The 27,876-nt window shown below is 42.4% G+C and overlaps 1 protein-coding gene across 5 annotated transcripts; it reads left to right on the top strand.

The window, feature by feature from the left end:
* Positions 1 to 708: 708 nt before the first annotated feature.
* On the top strand, positions 709 to 27,876 carry LOC311228631 (DCN1-like protein 1; the record flags this gene model as incomplete). Of its 5 annotated transcripts, none has more annotated exons than XM_084314560.1 (8): positions 709 to 731; positions 2,243 to 2,459; positions 2,913 to 3,081; positions 3,434 to 3,564; positions 3,686 to 3,768; positions 6,186 to 6,282; positions 13,149 to 13,176; positions 26,412 to 27,876. In XM_084314560.1, the coding sequence occupies 8 exons, from the start codon at positions 729 to 731 to the stop codon at positions 26,500 to 26,502; spliced, it is 819 nt and encodes a 272-aa protein (XP_084170686.1). In that variant the 3' UTR covers positions 26,503 to 27,876. The 5 variants fall into 5 exon arrangements, with proteins under 5 accessions (XP_084170686.1, XP_084170685.1, XP_084170682.1 ...); XM_084314559.1 differs by lacking the exon at positions 709 to 731 and adding an exon at positions 885 to 1,197; XM_084314556.1 differs by lacking the exon at positions 709 to 731 and having other exon boundaries at positions 2,105 to 2,459.

Here is a 27,876-nt window from a genome sequence, read left to right as displayed (position 1 = left end):
ACCTTTGTTTAATACACACAGCGTTGTCTCTAATGTTATCTAACTACTGATAGCTCGCGATATCATCAGTTTTGGTGCTGGCTAAGTAGCGTGAGCTAACGTTAGCTTCTAGCCACAATGCTATATTGTTATAATGGCATACTCCATTGACGTTAGCATGCAGCTAACAATGCTACCGATCGTTTTTTAGACTAAACTATCCGCTCTTGGTGGTCACTTGTGTTGATGTTAGTTTTGTTTCATCAACAAATGACAGGCAGAACACAGTGAATGTATCCGTTTTGTTTATTGCACTTTTATTAGGCTTTGCTGAAAAAGAATTGCTGCATTGAGTAAATAGGCAAGATGGTGGCGCGGCATAGGCGCCTGCCTTATTGACATTTTCTTTGCTGGAGCTTCCAGGAAGTGTATTGGCACATTCAAAAGTTCTGATTGGTTGAAATTGCCTTCATGTTTGCCACCTACTGCCACCTACTGCTTTGGCAGTGTACTACATCAGTGTGCTCGGGTGACAAAAACGAAAAAAAAACGAAAGTGTGACTCGAGGCGCAATAATAACATTTTCAATCAATCAATCAATCAATCAATCAATCAATCAATCAATCAATCCAGGCTCACTTAAAACAGCGCAGGTTCGTGGCTGCCACAGGCTTGCCCAGTGAGAGGATTCTCCGGCGCTGCATCTGGACCCCATTGGAGTAGGTCAGAGACAGACAGCGGGTGTGAAAATGGTAGGTAACCAAAATAAACACAAACCCAAGCATTATTTTGGCAGCTGGCACGGCATAATCTCGTGAATATAACAGTGGCACACGAGGTATAAACTACCCGGCGTGCTCTCTGTGGCCTTTATTTGTGTTTTACTTCATTATTTAGCTCTCAAAGGGAGGAAGGTCAGTTGACTAGTTGATGGTATTTTGAGACCAGCTAGCTAGTTAAGTTAGCTACAACATCTCCCTTCTTTTTGGCTGCTTGGTAACTTTGCTAGTTAGTGTGATCAGCAGCCGTTTATATACAATCCAGGCAACTGCGTTACGGCAATGATAATTTGATTTCGCCACGATGTTATTTTTATGGCCAACATTGCTCCTCCAGTGACCTAACGTTAGCTAACGCCATTATAGCCCACATATCAGCTGACGTTGTGTGTAGATGGTGCTGCTAACGTTACACCCATCTGGTTACATGATGTCCCAGGTTTGTATCAACTAGCTTTGCTTTTATGTCTCACCGAGTTCGAGGTTTTACTAGTGGAAGTTGATATAACACTAGTAGCCACGTTAACATTAGATAACAAACTAACTTAGGTTAGGACTCTTTGTATCACAAACTGTACTGTATTTGCAAATCTTGTATGTCATAAATGTATAGATGTAGCAGTACTGTCTATCTGTATGTCATGTATGTCCTGATGAATTGAAAATGGGGGACCCTGATGTAAACGAGACGAAAGTCTTTCTCTGGTCTGCATGCCCTTAACAATTGTGTGTATTGAGCTGTACTGTATTGTATGAATGAATGAGAACTTTATTTAACAGATTGCAGAATGGGTACAATACAGTACGGCTCAATACACACAATTGTTAAGGGGATGCAGACCTGAGAAAGACTTTCGTCTTGTTTCCATCAGGGTACCCATTCTGCAATCTGTTAATAAAGTTTTAAATCAATGCATAGAAAAGTAATACAAATAAAAGCCATGCAACACTTGTGAAATGTACTGTTCCCACCAGGTCTGTGTATTTTTAATTCACGCAATGAGAGGAGACTGCATGGCCAGTGTTGAAAATAACTCTTTATACTGGCAGGCTGCTGGTGATACACTCCAGACTTGTTGCACCTTAAGGTCTTGTTGATGGCATGTCCCTCCCTGCTCATGTTACTCTTACTTATTTCCGGGGGCCTTCTGGGGGTACAACACATACTTAAAGATTACCCAACGTCCCCCCCCCCCCCCCCCCCAGAGTAGCTCAGTGCCTCGATTTGTTTGCTGGTCTCTCGTGCCTGTGGTCCATTCGTCGGCAGTCTTAACTTTTTAAAACTATGTGTCCGAGTGTCTCTCAGTATCCCTGTCTTCCGTGTCCTCATTATTACCGTTGCCTGGATGCCTGCGGATGTATGTGTGTCTCTGTGTATCCTTGTCTGCGTCTCAATCTGTGTAGTATGCGTGGTGTTGTTCTCTCTGCTCCCTGGACTGTGTCAGTCGGTGTCTGATAGCGCCCCATGTCCTGTGTTTGTGCAGCATAAGCTGAAGTCTTCGCAGAGGGACAAGGTTCGGCAGTTCATGTCCTTCACGCAGGCGGGGGAGAAGACGGCCGTGTACTGCCTTGCGCAAAATGACTGGAAACTAGAGGCGGCCACAGATAATTACTTCCAGAACCCCGACCTGTACTGTAGAGAATCCATGAAAACCTCCGTAGACCGGAAGAGGTTGGAGCAGCTCTACAACAGATACAAAGGCAAGTGTGGTAGCTAATATTCTGTGTTGTGTAGAAGAAAAGGACTGGAGTTGTGTGACACAAGTTCAGTACTCTAGATTAAATAGACCATGATTTCCATAGAGAAGATTAAGTGTAATCGGCTCGTCTGAATTTTGGATGTACAGTGTTTCTGACAGATTATTAGTATGTTATTTGTTCCGTTGACAAACTGGCATGGTGGGAAATGTACATAATCGGGCAGGGGGGGAAAGCATGCGAGACGAGACATTATGCATGGCGTTATTGTATGAGTTTGGGAGGTTTATTTGTGGTGGGACAGTTTGATTTTGTGGCGTGGCGTCCCACCACACAAATAAATCTATATAGGTATGGGAAACACAGTGTATATATTATATTCCCATATCTCAACAAACAAAACAAAAAATATATAAAGTGACAGTGACATTAGATCTTTGTGTGTTGTCTTGTTAGATCCTCAGGACGAGAATAAGATTGGTATTGATGGGATTCAGCAGTTTTGTGACGACCTTTCTCTGGACCCGGCCAGCATCACTGTCTTGGTGGTGGCATGGAAGTTCCGCGCTGCCACTCAATGCGAGTTTAGCAAGAAGGAGTTTCTAGACGGCATGACAGAGCTCGGGTGAGTGATGACATCACCACCCTGTGACAAACATGCTCCCGTGGTGGGCCACAAACACTGGACTAGAAGTTTTATATTGTAGCGTTTGTTTTTTAAGTATGTTCCCTGGGAGGGGAGGGTCACTATATTTAGACTCCCTCAACCTTTGCTTAAGTAATCTATGTCCTCATGGAATGCCTCCGTGCAGGAGCTACCGTGCAGTCTTTCCAGCCACTCATTTATCCAGTTTGTAGGTCAACAACACTAACAAAGTTTGGGAACCATTTATACAAATTATCGTGGATGTGTATTTCTGGTCATGAGGATTGTTTGGTTGTTTACTTGTATATTGTATCTGAAATGTTCTCTCCAGGTGCGACAGCCCAGAGAAGTTGAAGGCTCTTTTGCAGAGATTAGAACAGGACCTCAAAGACTGTGGAAAGTTCAAGGACTTCTACCAGTTCACCTTTAACTTCGCAAAAAATCCTGGACAGAAGGGTCTAGGTAAGCAGGCTGAGATAGAGGAGTGTACAGCATCACATTTGTTAATACAAACTCTGTTCTGACAGAATGACACCAGTCACTGCGTTCATATGAGTGATGTGCCTTTTGTCTGTGTCTTCAGATTTGGAGATGGCTGTAGCCTACTGGAACCTAGTCCTGACGGGGCGCTTTAAGTTCCTGGATCTCTGGAATAGATTTCTACTGGTAAGTCAGGGACGTAAACTCCTTCGTATAATGGTGTAAACCTGTGGTTCTCAACTGGTGGGTTAAATCTACAGAATTTGTGATGCTACGCCTTTATTTTGAAGGACATACGCTTCCCATGACGCAGAGTCCGCACTCATTTGAGCATTTGTAAACATACACAGACTACATTGAATTCTTGTACATTCTTACATTGAGAGAGAATTTCAGAATTTCCCCAAGGGGATCAATAAAGGAATATATTATCTTATCTTAGAAGGACCAAAACTTGTTGTGTGCAGTGAAGTGCTGACACTTAGTTGAAAGCATGAAGCCATCAATAATGAAACGAAAAAACTAGTGCTGTCGATCGATTCAAATATTTAATCGCATGATTGTCCATAGTTAACTCAAATTAATCGCATTTTTTTTTAAATTTGTTATCTACCTTAAACGGATATTTTTCAAGTTCCAAGTTTTAATACTCTTATCAACATGAGAGTCAACAAATGCTTGTTTTATGCAGCCATTTAACACAAAAGGATGACCCTCATGCATTGCAAATTTGCATCAAATTCAAAACCGAGTGATGCGCAAAATAACTTAAAAGAAAATAATAATTTAAAACAATGAATAAAGTGTGCATGAAATAATAGGGGAAAGAAAACGTTAGGAACTTGTTACATTCACCCACACAAGGGCTGAGTAATCACACCACCCCCCCTCTCTCTCTCACACACACTCTCCCAGCTCTCTTTCTCTCTTGCCCCTTCCTCATCTCTCTCACCCCCCTCTCTCTCTCTCTATATCTCACACACACACACACACACACACACACACACACACACACACACACACACACACACACACACACACACACACACACACACACACACACACACTTACTTCAGAAACAAACATAGTATCAATGAGAGCATCAATAATACACCCGAGTGAAGTCTAGTAAAAAAAATATATATATATATATTTCTTTTAATTTTAAATTTAGTTAAGTTAATCGTGAGTTAAAAAAAATAGTGCCATTAATAGAATCGGGCGATAACGCGTTAATACCGCGTTAACTTTGACAGCCTTAGAAAAAACATACAGCTGCCTTTTTATTTCATTGGGTTTTTAAGCACTAGTTGCACTTTTTGTATTGTGTATTATTGCAAAAAAAGAAATTGTGAAAGAAAGTGATTAAAAAATGTGTGTCGCTACTTAACACTTTCAGTGCCAGCAGGGGGCGCACGATTTAGTGCTTGAATGCCCACCATCCACTTCAATGTTGGCGTTAATAACGCCTAATCTATGTTTTAAATTATGGCTATAATAATAATAATAATAATAAATCAAATTTATATAGCGCCTTTCATAGAACCCAAGGTCGCTTTACAATCAGGACAAAAAATAGGGCAAGGAAAGTAGGGGGGGGGGGGGGGGGAAGAGGGGATGAGGGAAAGTAGGGGATAATGGACCTAATTTAATCTAAAACTAACTGATGGGGAAAGCCTTGGTGAAGAGGTGTGTTTTTAGAGCGGATTTGAAGGTGTCCAGGGTTGGGGCGTTGCGGATTTCAGGGGGGAGAGAGTTCCAGAGGGTAGGAGAGTTCCAGAGGGTAGGAGAGTTCCAGAGGGTAAGAGAGTTCCAGAGGGTAAGAGAGTTCCAGAGGGTAGGTGTCTAATCTGCCCGTCGCTTATTAATGACTCGTTTTCCAGTCAACATTGTCGAAGCGGATTGTTTGTTTTTTTATCGGTTCATTTTCGTTTTATAGCATTTTGAAAACCCCTCGTTTTCAAGGAAAATAAAAAGATTCCATGATAAACGCCCTGTACTGGAATATTCTAGAATACACAAAAACGTAATTTTTTGGCCTATTTATGAATCGTTTTAAAATAAACGCTAGATTATCGATGGTATATGTGTACGTATGCACGCTGGTGCCGCACGCTGAAAATCGATTACCTCATTTCCTCAACATCACACACACACACACACACATGGGGGACACGTTGATATCTCAGCGAATACAACTCTGATTATCCCAGGTCTGGTAAAATAGATTCCTTACCTCAGATCAGATGTTCTCCAACAACATTTTTCCATTCTGAGCTGCTGATGGGGCTGGTGTACAAACGGGAGACTCGGTTGATGAAATATGAATTCAGATTGCTAATAAAAAAATAAAACGATAATTAGCGTCGTGGTCATTCAGGGGGGGGGGGCTGATAAAACGTCATATCACATCGTGATTCGTGGGCACTGAAAGTGTTAATGTCTAGGGGAAACGGTGGGTCCTGAAGCGAGACCAGTGGAGAACCACTGGTGTAAACAATATAAATCACCGGGTTACAGAATCTTAAGCATTTGAAATCACGATCCTTGACAAATTAAAATACTTAACATATCTCACTGTGCTTTTCCCATGCCTTTTCCAGGAACACCATAAACGATCGATCCCCAAAGACACATGGAACCTTTTGTTGGACTTTGGTAACATGATCGCAGATGACATGTCAAACTATGACGAGGAAGGTGAGCTTGATATCACCAAGAGCCAATGGCAACATTTACATGTATAACAGGTTTGTCACTACTAGCTACTGGGCACTTGTGTTTCATCCAGCCACAAACTGCAGACCCTCCTTTCACCAGCACAACATGATCACGAAAGTTAAAGCTGCAATAATAATTATTTTCTGACTGCATCTTTTCGTATTTATTATGACCACCTGCCATCAGAAGGTCTCACAGAGCCATGGAGCCCTACTCCCAACAGCCCTGTGCCACCAGCAGCCCTGTGCCTCCAACAGCCAGTCTGTTGTTCCATCATTTATTTTCTTTGTTGACAAAACCCAGAGTGTGCTTTGGCTCCGTCCTATTTTTCCATGAAAGCATCCTTGTAGTTGATATGCATAAAAAAAACGCATCACAATTGTATTACCAAAAAATACAAATCAAAAACATGGCAATTTGCACTGGAAAAAACTAATATCGTTATACTATATTTTGCCTATATCGCCCAGCCTTAGAACTCCATCTAACTAATCTACCTAGTATGGTGCTCCTGGCTAATGGATTATGTTGAAGGTACCCACCATCATATCCCTTAAGTTATAGGCTGCATTGACAGAACACATGTCCCTGTCTTGCCGCACTCAGATGGTTACACATGGTTTTCCAGCCTAAAGGGACGTCCTACAAGCGGTAGTGGATGACAACGTTTTAGCCTGCCACATTATCAAGGCTGCAACCCTGTGTCAATGTTTATTGATTATTATTGATCTGGGCCAAATGGACAGTTTCCTTGATTAATAATAAATAATAATAATAGATTGAATTTGTAATGCACTTTTTGTTCGCTGGGATCCCAAAGTGCTACACTACTACAGGGTTAAAACAGTTAAACATTTTTAATAGTTATTAGTAAAACAAATAAAATACAGAATAAAAATAAGATAAAAATAGAACATAGTTAATTAAAAACATAGTATAAACAGAAAATAAAAAAAACAGCACAAGAAAATAAAAATAAAAAGCTAACTGTCAAAGGCCTTTTTGAACAGACCCGTAATTCATTATAGTTGATTGTAAAATAGCGACAGTAGTGTAATTATAACGGGCTCACGCGCGAACAAGAGCTTGGCCTGCTTGTTTGGCACGGAGGGCAGACTCGGAACACCCACCTCCAAACACTATTAAATATTGTTTAAACGTTGTCACCAGCTTGGCTGGCCGTTCACACTAATACAATTGGCAGTATTAGGGGGTGGGGAAAGCTGGCGGGTGGGTCCTGGGCGTTGTGGACAGCGACCCCTACAGTTCGGTCGGGGCGCCTGCTCAGCGAGGGTAGGATCTGGAGAGAGGTAGTGCGGCCTCCCACACGTTACACTCTCCCAGTGAGAATCTGCGCGGCCAGGCTGGCTGCCGGCTGGCTGCACATGCGTCGGAGGAAAGCATGTGACAGTCTCCGGCCTCTCGGACCAACAGTAGGGGAAAGTGCGCAACAACCAGGAAGGGGGTTGGGAATTGGCATAACGACTAACAGTGGGATGGGAGAAAAATCGGAAAAAGGAGGGGGAAAAAGATATAAAAAAAAAATAAATAAAAATATTGTTTAAAATAAAAAGCAAAATACTATTATTTTGTGTCATGTTTCCAAATAAGATTAGTCACAACGAAATGCTTTCTACTTAAATTTGTTGGTTAGAATAGATGACCTCCGTTGAAACTTCACTGAGACTAACACAGATGCGCACAGATGTGATAATAATAATAATAATAATAATAGCTTCATTTTATATAGCGCCTTTCAAGAGACCCAAGGTCGCTTTACATAGGGGGAAAAAATAACAAAGTAACAAACATAGTGGACAGACACAACATATAAATATGATGGAATTCAAGTCCGTGTTTTTATTGATCACATAGGCAGGCTATACATGGCGTAGGCTACATGGCAGTGAGATTCATTGTTCTTGTTCTCTCGTATTATTGTTATAGTATATGCTATTGTCAAGAAGGAAGTACATTATTTTCAATCGTGGCTTTAATTCGTATAGCCGAGAAGCAGTCTCCTATCAGCTTCATTAATCCCGACCCATCTCAGCCACAGCATAACTGAGACCGGCTATGGAAACAAATCATAAATAGACTACTGTAAATAAAATAGCCTAGGATAGGCTATAGCAGGGGTTCCCAACCTTTATTCCCCAGAGCCCCATGATTCCTTGGAGACATAGGAATATGATATGATATATAAAGGTATACTGGTCCGTCAGCGAGGAGATATAGCCCACAGCGGATTGCCATTTGAGAATATAGGCTATTAAGGCAAAACGACGGCCTATAGCCTATACATATTATTTAATGTTCATAAGCGTAATGATACAAGGACAACAGTTATATTAACGATCAAGTTAGTTTACTGTATGCAGGCGCGGGGCTCCGTGTGACATGTCTGTGCCATGCTGCGTTATGCGCAAATTACTGTTGCATAATGTAGGCTATGCATATATAATTTATATAGGGCTAGGCTATACCTAATACCGACATCAAAATAGATTGTATGCCTCTACAAATCATATTAAAACATGCAGGTAGAAAATTGACGGAAAATCTGTGCGATTTGGAATCAAATTGACGGGAGAACTTTAATCCCTGGGTAATCGAACTTTAAAAGAACCAAAACGAAAAAGGGCAGTCATATTTTTTCCAGCATGGTTATTATTAATGACACAAACGCCAAACAGTGGTTAACGGTCTTTATTAGTGTTTGCGCTTCCCAGGCAGCAATGGTCTTTAGGAAGTTAATAGATATCGTATCCGACATCACCGTGTACACATCTGTCAGCCTGTCGCGTATTTCTCCCACGCGTTCGCTCGGTTTAGTCCACTTTTTCACATTTCATGGGGGTGTTTCATTACCGTATATGGTTAATTACGGGCGGTTCTATATGCAAATACTTAAAATCGTGCACGAGCTCGGAGCGTAGAACAAGTGACATTTATCAACACGGAGTACTTGCAGGTATGCGTACAACCTGTTTACGCACGTGTGATAAATCCCGATTTTTCTGTGTAGAGACATTCTAAATTCTGTGCTTAACACTATGAATGCCCACCACGACATATCTAGGGGTATCAGCCCGACCCCTGAATGCCCATAATTTTTTTTTTATTAGCGATCTGAATTCATATTTCATCAACCGAGTCTACCGTTGGGAAACCAGCTCCACCAGGAGCTCAGATGTGAAAAAAGCGCCCCCTATCGTCTCCCAGATGGTAATGCACCCTTTTGGAATGGACTCAATGAAAATGGGTGAGAAAAAAAAACTCCGGAATCCACATTTTACTTCTCACGCATGTAACCGGAGATGATCCCAGTCATTGTGGAGCCTCAGCACAGTGTGTAATATGTGTTTTACAGTATACACGTTGGATCAATAAAATGATCGATTTTTGGAATGGCGATCAGGAATTGGAATAATCCATTTGGATACCATCTGATCTCAGGTAAGGAATCTATTTGACCAGTCTTAGGATAATCAGACCTGTTTTCACGGAGATATAAGCTTTTCCCCTATATGTGATATGGCTGTTTGATTGTGCGAGCGATCAGGAACGAAGAGAATAGATTTTCAGCTCGCGGCACCAGCGTGCACATATACTATCGATAATCTAGCGTTTATTTGAAAACTATTCATATATAGGCCAAAAAATGACGACCGTTCTAGAATATTACAGTACAGGGCGTTCATCACAGATTCTTTTTTTCCCCCTTGAAAACGAGTGCTTTTCAAAATGCTATAAAACGGAAATGAACCGATAAAAAAAACAATCCGCTTCGACAATGTTGACTGGAAAATGAGTCATTGATAAGCGACGGGCAGATTAGACACATAGCCATAATTTAAAACATAGATTAGGCGATATTAATGCTAACATTGAAGTGGATGGTGGGCATTCAAGCACTAAATGTGCGCCCCCTGCTGGGCACTGAAAGTGTTAAGAACGAAAATAGAACACTTTCTAAGCATTGTTGATAAATGAGGGCCCTGGCTCTGTGGTGCCCTCAGCTGGATGGGGAGGCTGTTCTACAGGCGTGGTGCAGCCGTGCAGAAGGCTCGGTCACCCATGGTGCAGAGCCGGGTATTGGGGACCTGAAGGAGCAGGCTACCTGCAGATCTGAGGGTGCGGGTGGAGGATTGTCGAGTGATGAGTTCCTGAAGGTAGAGGGGTAGGATTTTGTAATTGATCCGGGATGAGACTGGGATGATTGCGTTCAATTGTTCAAAGTTATTATTATTATATAATATATATATTATTATATAAAACTTCGCAAAAAATCCTGGACAGAAGGGTCTAGGTAAGCAGGCTGAGATAGAGGAGTGTACAGCATCACATTTGTTTATACAAACTGTTCTGACAGAATGACACAAGTCACTGCGTTCATATGAGTGATGTGCCTTGGGGGGGCGGAGCCAGGCATTCATGGTGTAGGACGTGTTTCACGAGAGCTCCCTACTAACGTGCTAAAATACACTTTTCACCCCATTAGTCTTTATTTTATTTGTCATTTGTTTTCTTGTTGAGTGTCAACTACTTTCGTCGACTTTTTTCAACTTTTTGCGGTGTTAATGGAGACCCGGGCCATGAGTACGCCAGCCGGCAGACTGTCACCGAATCCATCCTCTCCTTCGCCCCGGAATCAGTGAAATAAGTGAAGTTGTTCTCTCGGTCATGACCAAACTCCATGCAGACTTTGAAGTACGCTTCGCTGAAGCGCAAAAAAAAGCACAGGCGTAATTTTTTGATACCCTTCATCGGGCAGTGACGGAGGAAATTAGGTTGGCAGTCGACCCGTTGAGAGAGAAGATGGAGTCGCTACACGCTGCCTCCACGGCTAATGCTAACGAACTAGCTTCGCTAACGACAGAGGCCTCACAACAGGGCGAGAGGATGGCGTGTCTGGAGAGCTCCCTGCTGGCTAGGCAGGCTGACGTTGCCAAACTCCAGACGGTAATTGTTGAAATGCAGTCCCGGGAGAGGCGTTACAACATCAGGATCGTTGGTGTCCCGGAGGGCAGTGAGGGAGGTCGTCCCTCGGAGACCATGCCGGAGTTGTTGCAAAAGATACTGGGGGAGGATGTCCTCCCCAGCCCACCCATGTGCGAGTTGGCTTACAGAGCGGGCAAGACCAGTCCTGGAGGGAACAAGGAGCCGAGGCCCATCATTGTTAAGCTAAACAGGCTACAACAGAGGGAGCTCATCATGCGGTCGGCCCGTGCCAGGAGAGGTGAACTCAGTCTCGGCAATCACAAAGTGGCCATTTTCGAAGACTTTACGCCGGAGGTTCAAGCACAGAGAGGCGGATACAAAGTGGTCATGGCCAGGCTATGGAAATTGGGCCTGAGGCCTACGCTATTCTTCCCCGCAAGATTATCTGTGCTGTGTAAGGGCGATGAACGTCGATCTTTTTGGTCGATGGCTAAACCGGAGGAATATCTCGGGGGGGATAGCCGAGACCGTAGCTTGATAACTGTGTCGGGTGAGTGACGTGGCAATGTGGGCCAATACATTGATATGGCGGACTAATCACAAATGTATAATGTCATGCCCAAACAGGCTAACTGGTCCTTGCCCATCCAAACTAGCGGGGCATCTCATTGACTTCTGTTACTTGCTATTGCTGACCTCGTGGTCGTACATGCGTCGCCTCTATGAATGCTAGCGAGCTAGCTGGACAGTGTACATAACGGATGCTAGTGTGCTAGCTGGATTCATCACTAGCGGACGCGCTAGCCTCGGGCTAACTAGCATGCTATGTCTATCGCCCGTACCGGGACATTCGAGACCCGTTAATGTTTACATATTTTGGTTGTTGTTGCTGTTTAAGTGACATCGGTTTGCACAATGTAACTGATCGGGTCCTGCCTTAACTAACTTCTTGTATGCTTTAATTTTTTATATCCATTTGTATTTGAGTGTCCGTAGTGGGACGCTAAAAGCTGATCATACGGGAGCAACGCACTGTGGTAACCGGAGGCTTAATATTTTTTTTTTATTGTTGTTTAAATGACATCTGTTTGCACAATTTAACTGTGATCGGGTCCTGCCTTAACTGTCTTCTGGTATGCTTTAATTTTTTTTTTATCTATTTGTGCTGAAGCATTGCGACGTTGATACGCAGATTCAGAAGTAGTTGGTTACAGGGATGGCGTTGAGTTATTATATAATAATAACAAAATTTTCCCTTATAGTTGGCTCATATTAGGGCCAATGCTCACGTTTGTTTTCACTAGTAATACCTTCGGTTGATCTGTTTTGTTGTGTTTCTATTTTTTTTTCTTTTTTTAAGACTGGGTTTGGCCGGATTTGAGCCTTAGGCTCCGGTCATTGAAGGTTGGTTATATATATATATAATAACAGGTTGTGTCAGGTATAGCTTATTACTACCTCCGAGTTAATGAAGGTGTTTACTCCTATTCTTATATAGGATTTTGTCATTCCAGCTTATGTGCCTGACCAGAGGGACTGTGAAATGCTTGCACCTTGACCAATAACTTTATTTTTATTTTGTTTCTTGGACTAGTGGGGGGTTTAATCAGGGTTTTATCTAGAGAGGGGGTCGGAGTGAAGAGCGTCTTATTGGATCCATGATTCCAGTGGGAAACGATAGGAAGATGACCATCGTTAGTGGATGGAGCATAGGAAGGGGATTGGAGAGTGGGTATAGGAAGGTTAATATTAGGATGGGTGGGTTAGTGTATAGAGTAGAAGTAGGGGGGGTTGTAACTGGGGTGGTATTTTTCTGTGTTTTCTGTACTGTTTTCCTATATGTGTGTAATTGTTCCTCCTCTGAACTCTTGGGATTGACCGTCTGGGCCCGCCTGGATCAGCGCCTCTGTCCTCAGCCTGGCTGCACTGGTATGTTCTCTACGCATTTAGACAAATTCGACCATGGCTAAATTGAATATTTTAATTTGGAACGCAGGAGGTCTTAACACCCCACACAAGCGTACCAGTGTCCTTTGGTTATTGAAGAGAAGAAGTATTGACATTGCTCTCCTTAGTGAGACGCATTTATTGGTGAGTGATGTATCAAGGCTAGCAAATCGACAATATCGTGTTATCTCCTCATCCTCAGCCGACAATAAGACAAAAGGAGTCGTTATAGTTACAAGACGTAACCTTGATATCAAAGTCCTGGATGTGTGGTCGGACACGGAGGGAAGGATTACTATAGCAAAAGTTGAGTTTTCTCATAGGAAGATAGCAATAATCGCATTGTATGCCCCTAACACATTTGATTCAGCGTTCTATAAAACAATCGCAAGGAATATGTTGGAACTTACTGGATACGCTCTCATTGTGGGTGGCGATTTTAATGCGTGCTGGGGTGCGGAGATGGATAGGTCCGGGTCCTCTGAAACACGTGACCAAAAACAGTCCTCTAAGGCCCTCAGGATGTGGGCCCAGGACACGGGGCTCGCAGACCTCTGGCGCATATCCAATCCCACCCTCAAGGATTACTCTCACCTGTCAGCCAGACACACAACCTTCTCTCGAATAGACTATGCATTCGCGTCCCCTAATATTTTTGATAATGTTGGGGAAAATGTGTATATGAAGTGAACTAGTTTAATATAGTTCAACTAAGCAGTACTGAAAGACGGTCTGGCTGATGTTCTTAAAACAACTTTGAGATAGGCAGATAGACATTTCAGTACATCACGTCGTGTGCTTTTAATCTTGTACATCATATCGTGTGCTTTTAATCTTGTACATCATATCTTGTCCTTTTCTCTCTTTCATACACACACATATACACACACACATCTCACTAATCTTGACTCTCTTTCATACACACACATATACACACACACATCTCACTAATCTTGACTCTCTCTTTCACACACACACATATACACACACACATCTCACTCAATCGCATCTCTCTTCGATGTTAAATCTATGTGTCGTTTTAATGTACGTCATGTCATATCTGATATAATATGTCACGTCATCATATCTGTCATGGGGGGGCAGGGCTGAGAAGGGATTTATGGGACAAGCAAATGTTGTGGCTGAGTAGTCGTTAACACAGCAGGAGACGTTATTTCCAGTTTCAACAGGCAATTTATTTAAGGACAGAAGGTTTAACAGCAGAAGCTATGGATCAGCAGACGGTCACCATAGTTGAAGAAAAACACTCTAACTTCTCAATCCCTATGCTTGTCCCATAAATCCCTTCTCAGCCCTGCCCCCCCATGACAGATATGATGACGTGACATATTATATCAGATATGACATGACGTACATTAAAATGACACATAGATTTAACATCGAAGAGAGATGCGATTGAGTGAGATATGTGTGTGTGTGAAAGAGAGAGTCAAGATTAGTGAGATGTGTGTGTGTATATGTGTGTGTATGAAAGAGAGAGTCAAGATTAGTGAGATGTGTGTGTGTATATGTGTGTGTATGAAAGGGCCGGAACCTACAAAACAACCATGACCAGCCAACCACAGTTATAACAAGGAAGTGGGGAATAGGGAGAGTGTTTTGTAAAGGGTCGGAGAAAAGTTTGACCAAACAGGTCGAAAACATGCAATTAAAATTGATTAGTGGCGCATTTATAGCCTGTTAAAAGAGGATTCGCCCTAGTGTCAACACCTCACCACTCGTGTTCGTTTTCTAGTCGTCCATCCAAAACCAGTCACACAGCCAGCTCACTTTTTCCTCCCGCAGAATCTCTCACGGATTATTATAATAAAAAGCACAACGCTCACCTTCTTTGTCGACAACCGCCAGAATGTCTACGGGAGATTCCAGGAACTGGCCGTATGAAAGGCCCGGTGGAGCAATCTATCACGTCAGGGTCACCAAATGTTGTGGCTGAGTAGTCGTTAACACAGCAGGAGACGTTATTTCCAGTTTCAACAGGCAATTTATTTAAGGACAGAAGGTTTAACAGCAGAAGCTATGGATCAGCAGACGGTCACCACAGTTGAAGAAAAACACTCTAACTTCTCAATCCCTCTGCTTGTCCCATAAATCCCTTCTCAGCCCTGCCCCCCCATGACAGATATGATGACGTGACATATTATATCAGATATGACATGACGTACATTAAAATGACACATAGATTTAACATCGAAGAGAGATGCGATTGAGTGAGATGTGTGTGTATATGTGTGTGTGTGAAAGAGAGTCAAGATTAGTGAGATGTGTGTGTGTATATGTGTGTGTATGAAAGAGAGTCAAGATTAGTGAGATGTGTGTGTGTATGAAAGAGAGAAAAGGACAAGATATGATGTACAAGATTAAAAGCACACGATATGATGTACAAGATTAAAAGCACACAACGTGATGTACTGAAATGTCTATCTGCCTATCTCAAAGTTGTTTTAAGAACATCAGCCAGACCGTCTTTCAGTACTGCTTAGTTGACCTATATTAAACTAGTTCACTTCATATACACATTTTCCCCAACAATAGTTTCGACGTCTCATTGGTTCCCCTAGCTCTCTCGGACCACAAGGGGATTTCCCTTATAGCAACCTTTGGCAAGCTCTCCACGAGAGCTCCCAGATGGCGTTTTAACTCAACCTTATTAAAAAGCGATTTCTGTACTGAGTTCAGGAGTAAACTAGTTGAATTCTTGCAGATCAACGTCGGCACAGTCGAAGACCCTAGGGTCCTGTGGAACGCATTGAAGGGATTTATCAGGGGTCATGTCACACTTTTCGCCTCCAATTTGCGTAAATCCCGGTCAAAAAAACTAGAAGGACTGGAAACATTATACGCGGACCTGTACGCATCTTTGCAAGCTAACTATAATGAACAACTACACACACGACTAACTACACACAACGCAAGATAGTCAAGAAAGAAATAAACTCCATACTTAAACAACAGCCTGAGTTCTTGATACATAGGACAAGGCAAAATTACTACTTTCACGGTTCCAGACCTAGCCATCTACTGGCAATGAAAATACGCTCGAATGATCATTTCTCGGATATTCCTTCGATCAAGATGCGACAGGGAACAGTCACTACTGATTCGAAAAAGATCAACAACACTTTTAAAGAGTTTTACTCACAGTTATATAGCTCAGAGGTTAATTTCGATAATTCTTAATTTGAATCGTTCATTGGCGGGCTTGAGATACCCCACATTTCTGAGGAAGAGGCTAAGGAACTGGGGAAACCGATCACTCTTATGGAACTTAGGGAGACGATTGCTGAAATGCAAAGGGCTAAGGCACCAGGCTGGGATGGGATTCCACCCGAGGTATATTTAGCTTTCTGGGACTAATTGGGTCCATTGATGCTCGATATGATCAATTGCGCTATCGAACAAGGGGAGTTCTCAAGAGATGTCAACATGGCATTGATTTCTTTACTTCTCAAGAAGGATAGAGATCCCAATGACTGTGGTAGCTATAGGCCCTTGAGTCTTCTCGGGCCGATCTAAAAGTGTTTGCCAAGGTACTGGCCCGCCACCTGCAGAAGTTTATGACGGTACTGGTACACTGCGATCAAACTGGTTTTATTCCGGGGCGCCTGGCTGCAGATAATCTTAGGAGGCTGTTACATGTAATCAATAACAGTAAAGACAATACAACTCCGGCCACAGTTCTGTCCTTGGATGCCATGAAGGCATTTGACAGACTAGAATGGTCATACCTGTGTGGAAGGTACTTGAGGTTATGGGACTTGGAAAGAGTTTTATTCATATGATTAAAGTCCTGTATGCCTCGCCGTCGGCGATGATACTGACAGGCAAAAACTGTTCCACACTTTTTCCAGTCTCCAGATCTTCTAGACAGGGTTGTCCTCTGAGCCCAGGACTATTCGCGCTTTCCCTCGAACCATTGGCCCAATTTATTAGGCAATCGGAGGACATCGTCCCCATAATGATCAATAATACATCACACAAAATTGCTCTCTATGCAGGTGACCTACTGATTTTTATGAATGACTCCTCCCAGTCGGCCACAATTACTGGAAATAATCGACGACTTTGGTAAATTGTCAGGCTTTAAGATTAACTGGAACAAATCAGCCTGCCTACCTCTTAATGAGCTGGCCAAGTCGGTGCGACTACCAGCTGATATCCCCATAGTGGAACATTTTAAATACTTAGGCATAGAGATATTCCCCACACTAAGTCAAACTACTAAATACAACTTCACGGGTACTTATGATCAAATACACCAGGATCTAGATAGATGGTCGTCCCTTCCTAACTCCTTACAAGCCCGGGCTTCCATAATCAAAATGAACGTCCTGGATACATTTTGTTAGCTCAATGCTCCCCTGCCCCCTCCAATAGACCACTGGCGCAAGGTACAATCGATGATATCTAAGTTTATCTGGAATAACAAACGCCCGAGAATCAAAAGAGCTACCACTCAACGTAGGAAACAAGATGGGGGCCTCGCAATCCCTGATTTTAAGCTTTATTTCTGGTCTTTTTCACTGAGACCTCTGATGTGCTGGCTAGACCCTGTAGATGCTGTATCTTGGCGCTCCTTAGAAGCGGCGGCGGTCTCACCGCTAAGATTACAGGATGTAGTATACTCCACTATCCCTATTTCAAAATGCCGACTAAGATATGGACCGATCATAACTCACGTGATCCAAACATGGCGTAATGTACAGAAGTCGTGTGCGGTTAAATGCCCATGGCACCTGGACTCTCCAATTTTTAATAACCAGCAACTACTTGTTGGGCACAAACCGGTTAGTATTCCTCAATGGCAAAGGAGGAGAGTTCATACTCTGGGGGATATTTATGATAAGAACGGCCTTCGAGCGTTTCAGGACTTAAAAGAATTTTATGATCTTCCCGGCGAGTCCTTCTTTCTTTACCTTCAACTAAGGTCAGCGCTGAGGGAGGCGCATGGCGTGCCGTGGGCTCAAGCTTTGCACCCACACCCCTTCCTCAGGCTCATAGTGGACAGGACAACCTCCAGAGGGTTTGTCTCAGACTTTTATACGCTCTTAATTCAATCCACGTATAAAAATGTATCATTGGATACAATCTGGCGTGGGGATATCCCGGAGTTGGACCCCGAGTTTGACTGGGATGAGGTTTGGACAAATGTGGCATTGTCCTCCCGCAACCCCAATCACCAGCAAATTAATTTTAATTATATTCATAGGACCTATCTTACACCTAGGAAGCTATTTGCTATGGGACTGGTAACCGACTCTCGGTGCACTTTGTGCTCTCAAAGGGCCACTGGCACTTATATGCATATGTATTGGGATTGCCCACCAGTAGCCCGCTTCTGGAAGTCAATAACGGACAAACTTTCAGATCTATGTGGCTTAACAATCCCATTCACAGCTTGTAACTGAGGGGTTACAAAACCCTGACTGTATTAAAGATTGTGATAGATTAAACTAGGGCTGACCTTCGAAGCTTTTTTTGGCAATCGAAGCTTCGGGGCCGAGCTTCGATTTTAATTCGAAGCTTCGATTTTTTTTTTTTTAATTTTTTTTTTTAATTTTTTTTTTTTTTTTTTTTTTTTATCTTATGTTGTGGGACTTGTACAGCACTTTCGTAAACGTTGTTGTTTTTAAATGTGCTCTATAAATAAAGTGGGTTGGATTAATTAATTAAGTAGCCCCTTTCGTGACTGACGCATCCAACAAGGTTTCACTCGGCTGTGTGATTTAATTCAAGGTGGATCGCTGTTGTCGTTTGAACAACTTCAGATTTCATGGGAACTACCAATCCCCCAAATCAAGAATGTTTAAGATTAATGAAGTAAGATTTTGATTATTTGAAATATGGCCTGTGTAGACTAAACTATGCACAGAATTATGTCAGTCTACAAGGTCCGGATTCTACATGGTCCGGCAATGTAGACCTTGTAGACTCCACTACAGACCAATTATCAGTGAATGTTCATGCATTTTTAAGAAGGGCAACTTCCACACAAAAACAAAGAACTCACCAAAACATCTCAGTAGCACCTTATCTAAATGTTATATTTCATATATGGAGATTCATATTTATTTATGTATTGCATGCATTTCTACATTTTATTTCCTATTTTGTTTATTCATCCCAGTATCTTTCTTTCTTATGTGTGGAATTCTACAAGGTGCGCGCACACACACACACACACACACACACACACACTTATTTAGTCATTTAGCTGACGCTTTTATCCAAAGCGACTTACAAGTTCTGTACGACAAGACAGCAAGAAGGGTACAACTCTATCAGCTGAGTAACAATGTTCATCAAAGTGTTGCGTGTTACAGTGTAGGTTAGTTTATTAGGACAAGTGCATGACAGTAAGGTTAGTCACGGTTAGATTTTTATTTTTATTTTTTTATCATTTCAGATAATGGTTGAAGAAGTGAGTCTTTAGTCGACGGCGAAAGATTGGACGGGATTCGGCTGTCCTAACTGGGATGGGTAGTTCACACACACACACACACACACACACACACACACACACACACACACACACACACACACACACCTACACACACACACAAATCGAAGTAAAAAAAATTTTTTTTGAAAAAAAATCTTTTTTATTTTATTTTATTTTATTATTTTTTTAACTTCGATTTTTTTTTTTAATGTTCGAAGCTTGTGCCATCGAATCGAACGTTCGAAGCTTCGAAGCATTTAAGACAGCCCTAGATTAAACCACTGCTAGGTATGTACTTTAATTACTGGCCAGACAGTACATCTAATATATGGCAGACACTCATAATAACACGGCACTGACAAAGAAATATCATTTGAGGGTATTTATTATTATGCAGTAAATGTTACAGATATGAGAATTAGGGTCGCGCTTGTATGGCGAAGAATAGGCATAAAGTCAGTCAGTAGCATAAGTCCATGGGAATAGAATAATTCCTACGATGGGGTACTAGGCTAACGCCGCCTGGCGTAGAATGGCAATTATAGAGGGCAACGCTGGTACCGCTGGAGACAATGGGGTTCCTCCCAGAGTTGTAAGTTCTGGAGGAGAGAGGAATGTTCGGATACTCAGTCTGATCAATTGAAGAAGAAGGGGATTCACGTACAGAAGCCAGTCCTTGTAATCCAAAACTCAGCATCAAAAGCAATAACTGTAATCCAATTGCCCAATAGCAATGATGATAGCCAGCTAGCCTCGGTCCATGAGGCCAGCCCGAATGTAGATCCTCACGGTGTTTAAATCCAAACGACAGTGGAGATTAACGATGCTCTTCTCCAGGTAGTACGTTCCACAATCAATATAATCCAACCAATACTGGTTCTGCAATCGCCGCCGTCGGTTCTCCTGTGCACATGTCCAGTAGGTTCTCCGACTAGGCCTCCTCGTGTGCTGGTACCAATGTATTTAGTCCACGCGCACTGGCTAAGGTCCACTAGCTAAACGAACGAACTGCTGGGTAATGCTGCACACGAACGAACTGCTGTTGGCACGATACACAATAATTAACGACTCTTTACTTCACATTAAGCTAAGTCGAACTTGACGTTACTGCATTAAATCTGACACTTTTACTATTCACTTCGCACGTGGTTCTCAACGCTCTGTTAGACGAACTGCTTCTCACTACATTAGAATCACATTGAACTGTCACACTGCTGCTATTCGCACCTGCGCCGATATATATACTTAAGGGGCTTTATAGTGCCAAACCTAACTACTTGCCCGGAATCAATGCGCTGCCAAGGGCATGTCCTGACTTGCCCAGACTCGCCCTTGAACCTGTCTGAGTGCGAGACTGCCTGGCGCCACCGTCGGGGGCATTATCCATAAGGAAAGTGAATATTACTAGGATTTACACGCAGGCTTAAAGGGATATAACGTGTATATATAAATAATATACAAGGTATATAAAACAATAAATGTAGATTCTCCGCTTTAATCTGGCCCTTCACAACACAGCTGTTACGCTACTCCTGAACGATATAACAACACTACCCGTAGGCCTGCCGCGATAAGCAATAAATCGATTAATTGCCGCGATAATTAAAATGAATGCAATGATTTTGACGGGCGCGATTAATTGCTATTTGCGCGTTTGTTTTAATGAGGCGGAACCAGTGCCCCTTGCAGTCTCTCTCCGTGTGGGTTGGCCGCTGGCGTTACTACAGAGCACAGCACGGGAGCTCCGTGGGGCAGTAGCAACGCCACATATAGCTTAATACATTTCTCAATAGTGTTGCTCCTTTTAACCAAGTAGCGTTATTTGTAGTGTAACGTTAGAATAACACAGAATAACGTTAATACAATTACATGCATCATTGTTTACAATGAACGGGTGGGGCTAGTCAAAGCACTGGAGACGGGGACAAGTTAAACATGAATTAATTTATTATAACGGGTCGTTTTCGAGTCGTGCTGCAGTGCCTACGCACCACAGCTATTCTATTATATACTGCTTTGACGCTTCCTCCTCATCGTTGATTGCCTGTAGTAGCTGCATCTAACGTTAGTAGCTAACGTTAAAACTAAAAAACACAACCGGACGAGACAAGTTGTCGGCTAGGATAATCACAACAATACTTCCGGTCCGGTCGGTGGGCTTCAAAATAAAAGTCTTAAACCGGAAAAGACGGAGCGGTGGGCTTCAAAATAAAAGTTTTGGGAAATAAATTTCTCAAAAAAATTCTCTAACCGGTCGCAATAATATCGCTTATCGCGATATTTTCGGGGGCAATTAATCGCCCAGCAAAATGTGTTATCGTGGCAGGCCTAACTACCCGCGTTCGTACAACAAAAGAGGGTTATCCTAGCAGGCGTCACAGCAGCGAAGAAGCTGATTGCATTGAGATGGAAGTAGCCTGAGAAGCTCACAGTGATGAACTGGTCCCTAACACTGATGGATGTGATTTATCTTGAGATATCCACAGCACGGGTGATTGGGGTGGGGCAGGCTGGGATTGAACTGTGGGTCGCAGCAGCTGAAAAGGTCAGAACCGCCGTGTGCGGCTGAGCGGGGTTGGGGTGCTTGTCCGGGGGAGTCCGGCGGTCTCGTGGGAGGGGGAGGAGGAAATGTCTTGTTTGTCTTGTCTTTTGTGTTGTCCTCTTGACTTTAACTGGGGGGATTTTATTGGGGGGAGCTATTTTGCTATTTCTTCACTATTTGGGCACTTTTACACGGTTCCTGTGAGTCTATGGAACACCTCTGTAGGTTTTTGTTTTTCAAGAAGGTTCATTGTTTTGTATTTCTATTCGGGTACTCAAGAGCAGCGTTTTTCTACCTCAAGACCTTAAGCCGTTTTGAGGCTGGGCTCCAACCACTGTGTGGCCCGGTGGCAACTGCCACATTGTTATGCAGCTGGGAAATCTCTGACATCACTGATGTTACAAAGGGTCAGATTAAACCGAATATATATATTTATTACTTGAGATATATTGTATAATATTTGTATATCGTCTGATATCCCTTGTATATTCTTTGTATATATACACGGAATATCCCTTTACCTAGGTACAGGCCAGACCATAATATTCGTTCTCCTATTGGACAGCGACCCCTAGGCGCCAACGGCCATACCCCCAATGGCAAGTTCAAAGCTACCGCTAAGACATGTCTCAACATGTCCAGGTTTGCGCAGTAATACGAGACAGAACTGAGGTTGGCACTAGATTATTCACCTTACGTATAAATACGGCGCAGGTGGATACAGCAGCACTTAGTAACTTAGCCTAAAAGTGAGTTGACCCAAAACGTTGAAGCCTTCACCACGATACAACGTGCCGTGAAGTGGGCCCCTTTTGCCCCTAAATAGAGCCTTGAGAACCGCGTGCGAATAGATAGCTAAAGTGTCAGAGTTTAACGCTGTATCGTCGAGTTCGACTTATTCTATTGTAAAGTAATAGTCTATTATTTATAGTGTATCGTGCGGCTACCGTTCTACAGTGACCAGCATTACCACCGGTTCGTCGTACCGAGCTAGTGCACTTATCCAGGCTGGGCGGCCTAAACTCGTGCCGCCATCCGAGGAGTCCTAGACGAGAACCGTTGGATATGTACACCGGAGAATGCAGAGCCTTTTCCGGCTGGATTATATTGCTTTGGTACTGTGGCTGCTGGAGCAGAGAACCCTCTACCCCACTGCTGTGTGGGATCTACCCTGTGAGGAGCACCATCGAGCCCGCCTCTAGGACCCACAGAGGCTGGCTAGCTTTCATCCATGCTGTCTTGCATACCGGAGTATAGCTGTTGCTTTGTCTACGGACCAAAGGATTATTGCACTGTCTCCTGTATCTGGAGTCTCTTTATTCCTCGTTGATCCAGACTTTGCTCCCGACCATTCCTCTCCCCTGCTGGCTTACAACCGGAGGGAACCCCCTTAGTATCTCCAGCTGACTACGAGTGTGCCTTATGTAATTCTTATGCTACAGGTGGTGTCAGTTATACCCATCTTAATATGCTCATGGACTTACGCTCTTGACCTACTTAAGTGTTCTTCGCCATATAAGCGCAATTCATAATTCTCAATATTGTAACCTATTGTTGCTGCTCTAATAATAAATACTTCTAAATATAACTTTCTTTGTTAAGCCGTATTCTTGTGTGGGTGTTCACCAGATATACCGTGTACTGTATGGCCAGTAATTAAAGTACATAACTAAGTAGTGGTTTAATGATACCATACTCTCAATACAGTCAGGGAATTGTACCCCTTACAACTGATATGCACATTTTGAGATGACTCCGTTCGGTGAGGGTGAATGTTGTGAGGGGAATTGGAAGAATACGCCTTTATGAGAATTAGAGACATACGTTTTATTAATATAGGGCCACACGGCCGGGAAACGGTGCTGAATACTGGGAAAGGCCATTTATGAGATAGTACCCCTTTGAATTTAAAATGTTGTACTCTGTTTTTTTATTTTTTATAATTTGTTATTTCTGTATTATTATTGTTTCTGTTATCTCCCTGTGAAGTTCTGTGTATTGTTATTGTGGTTTTTGTGTTGTCTTGTTTTCATGTAAGTAATAATACAAAAAAATTGATAAAAAAAAATTAGTGATGTGCCTTTTGTCCTTCAGATTAGTTATTTTAATTAAGTATATTAACTCATTCCCTGCCAACAACGATTTAATACGTGTTTGTCCGCCAATCGAATAACGCCAACCAAGTATATATACGTTATTTGATCGTTGTTTTTTATTCGCTATTTCCATTCATAAATCATCCAGGAAGGCTGTGTAACCATATGGAATGACTCTGAGATCGCAAAAGTACAATATGGTATGCGGCCGATGTTGCACTCCCTTTGTGACTCTGTGTATGTGGCTGTGTATCATTGAAATTCATCCGGGTGGAGTTTTTGAGTAGCCTGCCCTGGACCGAGGGGTATACATGATCGCATTGAATCGCTTTCGGGACGCCCGATTCATTATGCTGTGGGGGGTTATGTCGTGGCCCAAATGGACATACGATCTAGCAGATGGCAATCAAATAATTGGAATATTCTTTTTGGAATCTCATCGGCCACAGGTAAGAGCAATTTAACGTCAATTTCAGCTTGGTTGTGCCTTGTTTTCATAGCCATCGCCCTGATCAGCATATGCTGTTGTACTAACTAATGCCGTTATTGACAGTAAATTTTTAATTGTAGCATGTATAGGGACGAAATGCCAATGGATTAAGTATAATATGCGTCGCAGCCTATTACTAGCCTCCCAGGAATTACCCTAAACCGCTCTCAAACCATACTTATATTCACCACGGTATAAAACGGGAATGTATGGATGGAAAAAAGATTCCTTTTTCACATCTTGAACGATAGATACTCTATGTCAAATGGGCCATAGTATTGCATCCATAGCTATAATATTTAAATAGTTATAGCCCTGCAAACAAGGTGAGTGACTCCCATCGTTTACAGCGGTGGCGGTAGCTACTACAGGATGAGGCTAATAGCTGGCAGTCAATGTCTCTGCTGAACTGCAGAAACGGGATTTGATACAGATTTCAAATTGTCAGTGTTGGTACAACCCCACATTGCTTGAAAACCATGCAAAACACTGGAAAGGCCATTTTTACAATAGGGGACCTTTAACACATTGAGTGCCACGCCCCTTCTGGGAAGTGACCTGGCCTTGCCGTCCATTAACTGATTATTTTTTCATCCGTACATTTCCGTTTTATACCGTTTTGAATATGAATATAGTTTGGGTGCTTCTGAGTCATTCCAGGAAAAAGATGCGAAAACAGCGTTTTTGTGTAATTCAATAAACAAGTTTTCCTGAAATCAACACTAGATCATCATTATTATCCTTCCTCGTGCAAGCATGCAATGTGGTTTAGACCGGCGCGCCCCCCCTCCCCTTCTGCACCCAACGGAAAACAGCCACACACATAAAACACAGATAGCTTCAATCGGGGTAGAAATAAATATCAGATCAACGATCAAATTTATATATAGTGTTCTTACCTTGTATCTGATGTAATGCAAAAAAAAGAATCCAATTATCTGATCGCCATTCCAGTTATACACAGCGATCCTGTCTCCGACGTTGTTGGGCATTGCAACATGAACGGGCGGGCGGGGTCAGTTGTCCAAACCATCCCTACAAGCGTGTGTTTTGCCGGAGTGTTTAGGACCCGCCCCCACGCCGCAGTTCGGTAGAGAAAAGAAACTAACTTGTTTCTAGTGGGGTGCAATAATGGCCGAAGGCGTTAGAGGGTGGTATAAGACTGTCTGCCAGCTCAGACACACTCGGAACAGTATGCACAAGGTGCCCCGCTGAATTATGAATGGCAATAGCAATTAAAATAAATACTGTGAGAAAAACGTAGATCTACGTTTCTGGCACTCAGCGGTTGGGCGACAGAAACGTAGATCTACGTTAACGGCACCCAACGTGTTAAGGAATTGTAAATTAAAGTAGAATAAAATAAATTTGTATTGAATATATAAACTAAATCTGAATAAAAATAGAATGGAATATGGGACAGGGCTGTACAATGTGCAGGATTGTTGTAGAATATATACACAAAATTTGAGAGAAGAGACAGTGGAATAGAATATATAACAGTATTGTGCAAAAAATATGAACAGTTGCACCACGACTTAATGCGGTAATATGTAGAACTCCATACAGCAACACGATGCCACACTACTGTAATATCTAATCATGTGCTTTCCTTTCTCCTCTCAGGCGCATGGCCAGTCCTCATAGACGATTTTGTGGAATTCGCTCGACCAATCGTGGCTGGATCAAAGCGCAAAACTCACTAAATCAAAAATAATATCTTTGGACAAACCACAACTTTGTTTCCTCTACAGTGACTATGCAGTTTTCTTTTCTCCAAGACTTGTACAAAAGGAGGAAATTGTAGACTTCAGAGAAGAAGAAAAAACAACAAACAAACCAGAAACACTTGAACCTATCAGGAAACCACCTATCAGGAAGCTGAACGTAAAACACTGAGATGAGCGACCGTCGTCTTTGTGTCCTCGCGAAGACGAGAGGTAGCACAAGGACATGGCCAGACACGCTCTCTCTGTCACTTTGGTTAAAAGTCCCAGTACCCTGGACACACGCCTCTCTTCTACTGTAGGAGAGCTATCCGCCAGGCACAGGGATGGATATAACACAGAGTACGGGGACTGGCTTTGTGTGTGTGTGGAATCACCGGAGCGGAGGAATCATTTTTTTTTTGTTAGTCGTTCTTGCCGTACGGAGCTCCTGAAGAAGACTGTGGGAACCTGATCCTGTGTCTTTACTCTAACTTTTGCTCACAACACCAGCGCCAACAGAACTGTTGCAGTCGTTACTGTACATACTGTATCTATGGAGACCGTTTACAAAGAGAGCTATATGAAGAATAATATAAATATCTTACATTTATAAATATGAAAGATGATTCTTTTATGTACAGTTTAAGTGCTAATATCTCTTACCGGATGCCTCAATATCATTTGATTGATATACCATAGGTTTAGGTATCGGGTGGATCTATCAAGTCATCAAACTGTTAAGCGATTCATCTTGAAAGCATGTCAACTACATTATCTTTTTCACTTTTGTCAGGTTTAACAAATACATTAGTCATTTTAAGCAAAGGCCATGTTTCTAAATGTCAGTTACATTTAGTTCAGTTTGTAAAATAGTTTATGGTTTGCAGGATTTTAATCTTGTCATTTGCTGACCTGCCGGAGTGTTCTCGCTATTACTGTTAACACTGTGTATAATTGTCATGTGTATGTAGAACAAAGTTGTTGTTTTTTATCAACACAATTTGGGTCAGGGTGACAAAAAGACCCGATACCTATCAGTCGTATCTCGACTATACTCTACTCTACTTTTCAAGTCCATTTCGATGAGATTGTACAAACTTCTCTTCCCCGAGAGAAGGCACAAGTTTTTAGGAAAGACTTGATATTTTCAACCTGTTATTCTGTATGTACCTAGATAAGCTGATAGATATATATCTGGACAATCGGTGAACCTCTTAGCAACAGACCCTCTATTAGGCATTTAAATAGTGAAACTACAGCTCTTGAGGATTTGCATGGCACACACCAGTATGTTACTGCATTGCAAAGCTCCTGTGAGCTTGTGACTATTGAACTCCAATGCAACATTGTGAAGAATGGATGAAATAAATACACATTATGCC

This window comes from Notolepis coatsorum, assembly GCF_963971535.1.
Source record: "Notolepis coatsorum genome assembly, chromosome: 5".
Taxonomy (NCBI): Eukaryota; Metazoa; Chordata; class Actinopteri; order Aulopiformes; family Paralepididae; genus Notolepis; species Notolepis coatsorum.
Note: the sequence above shows the minus strand (reverse complement) of the source record. Positions and strands in the feature narration are given on the sequence as shown.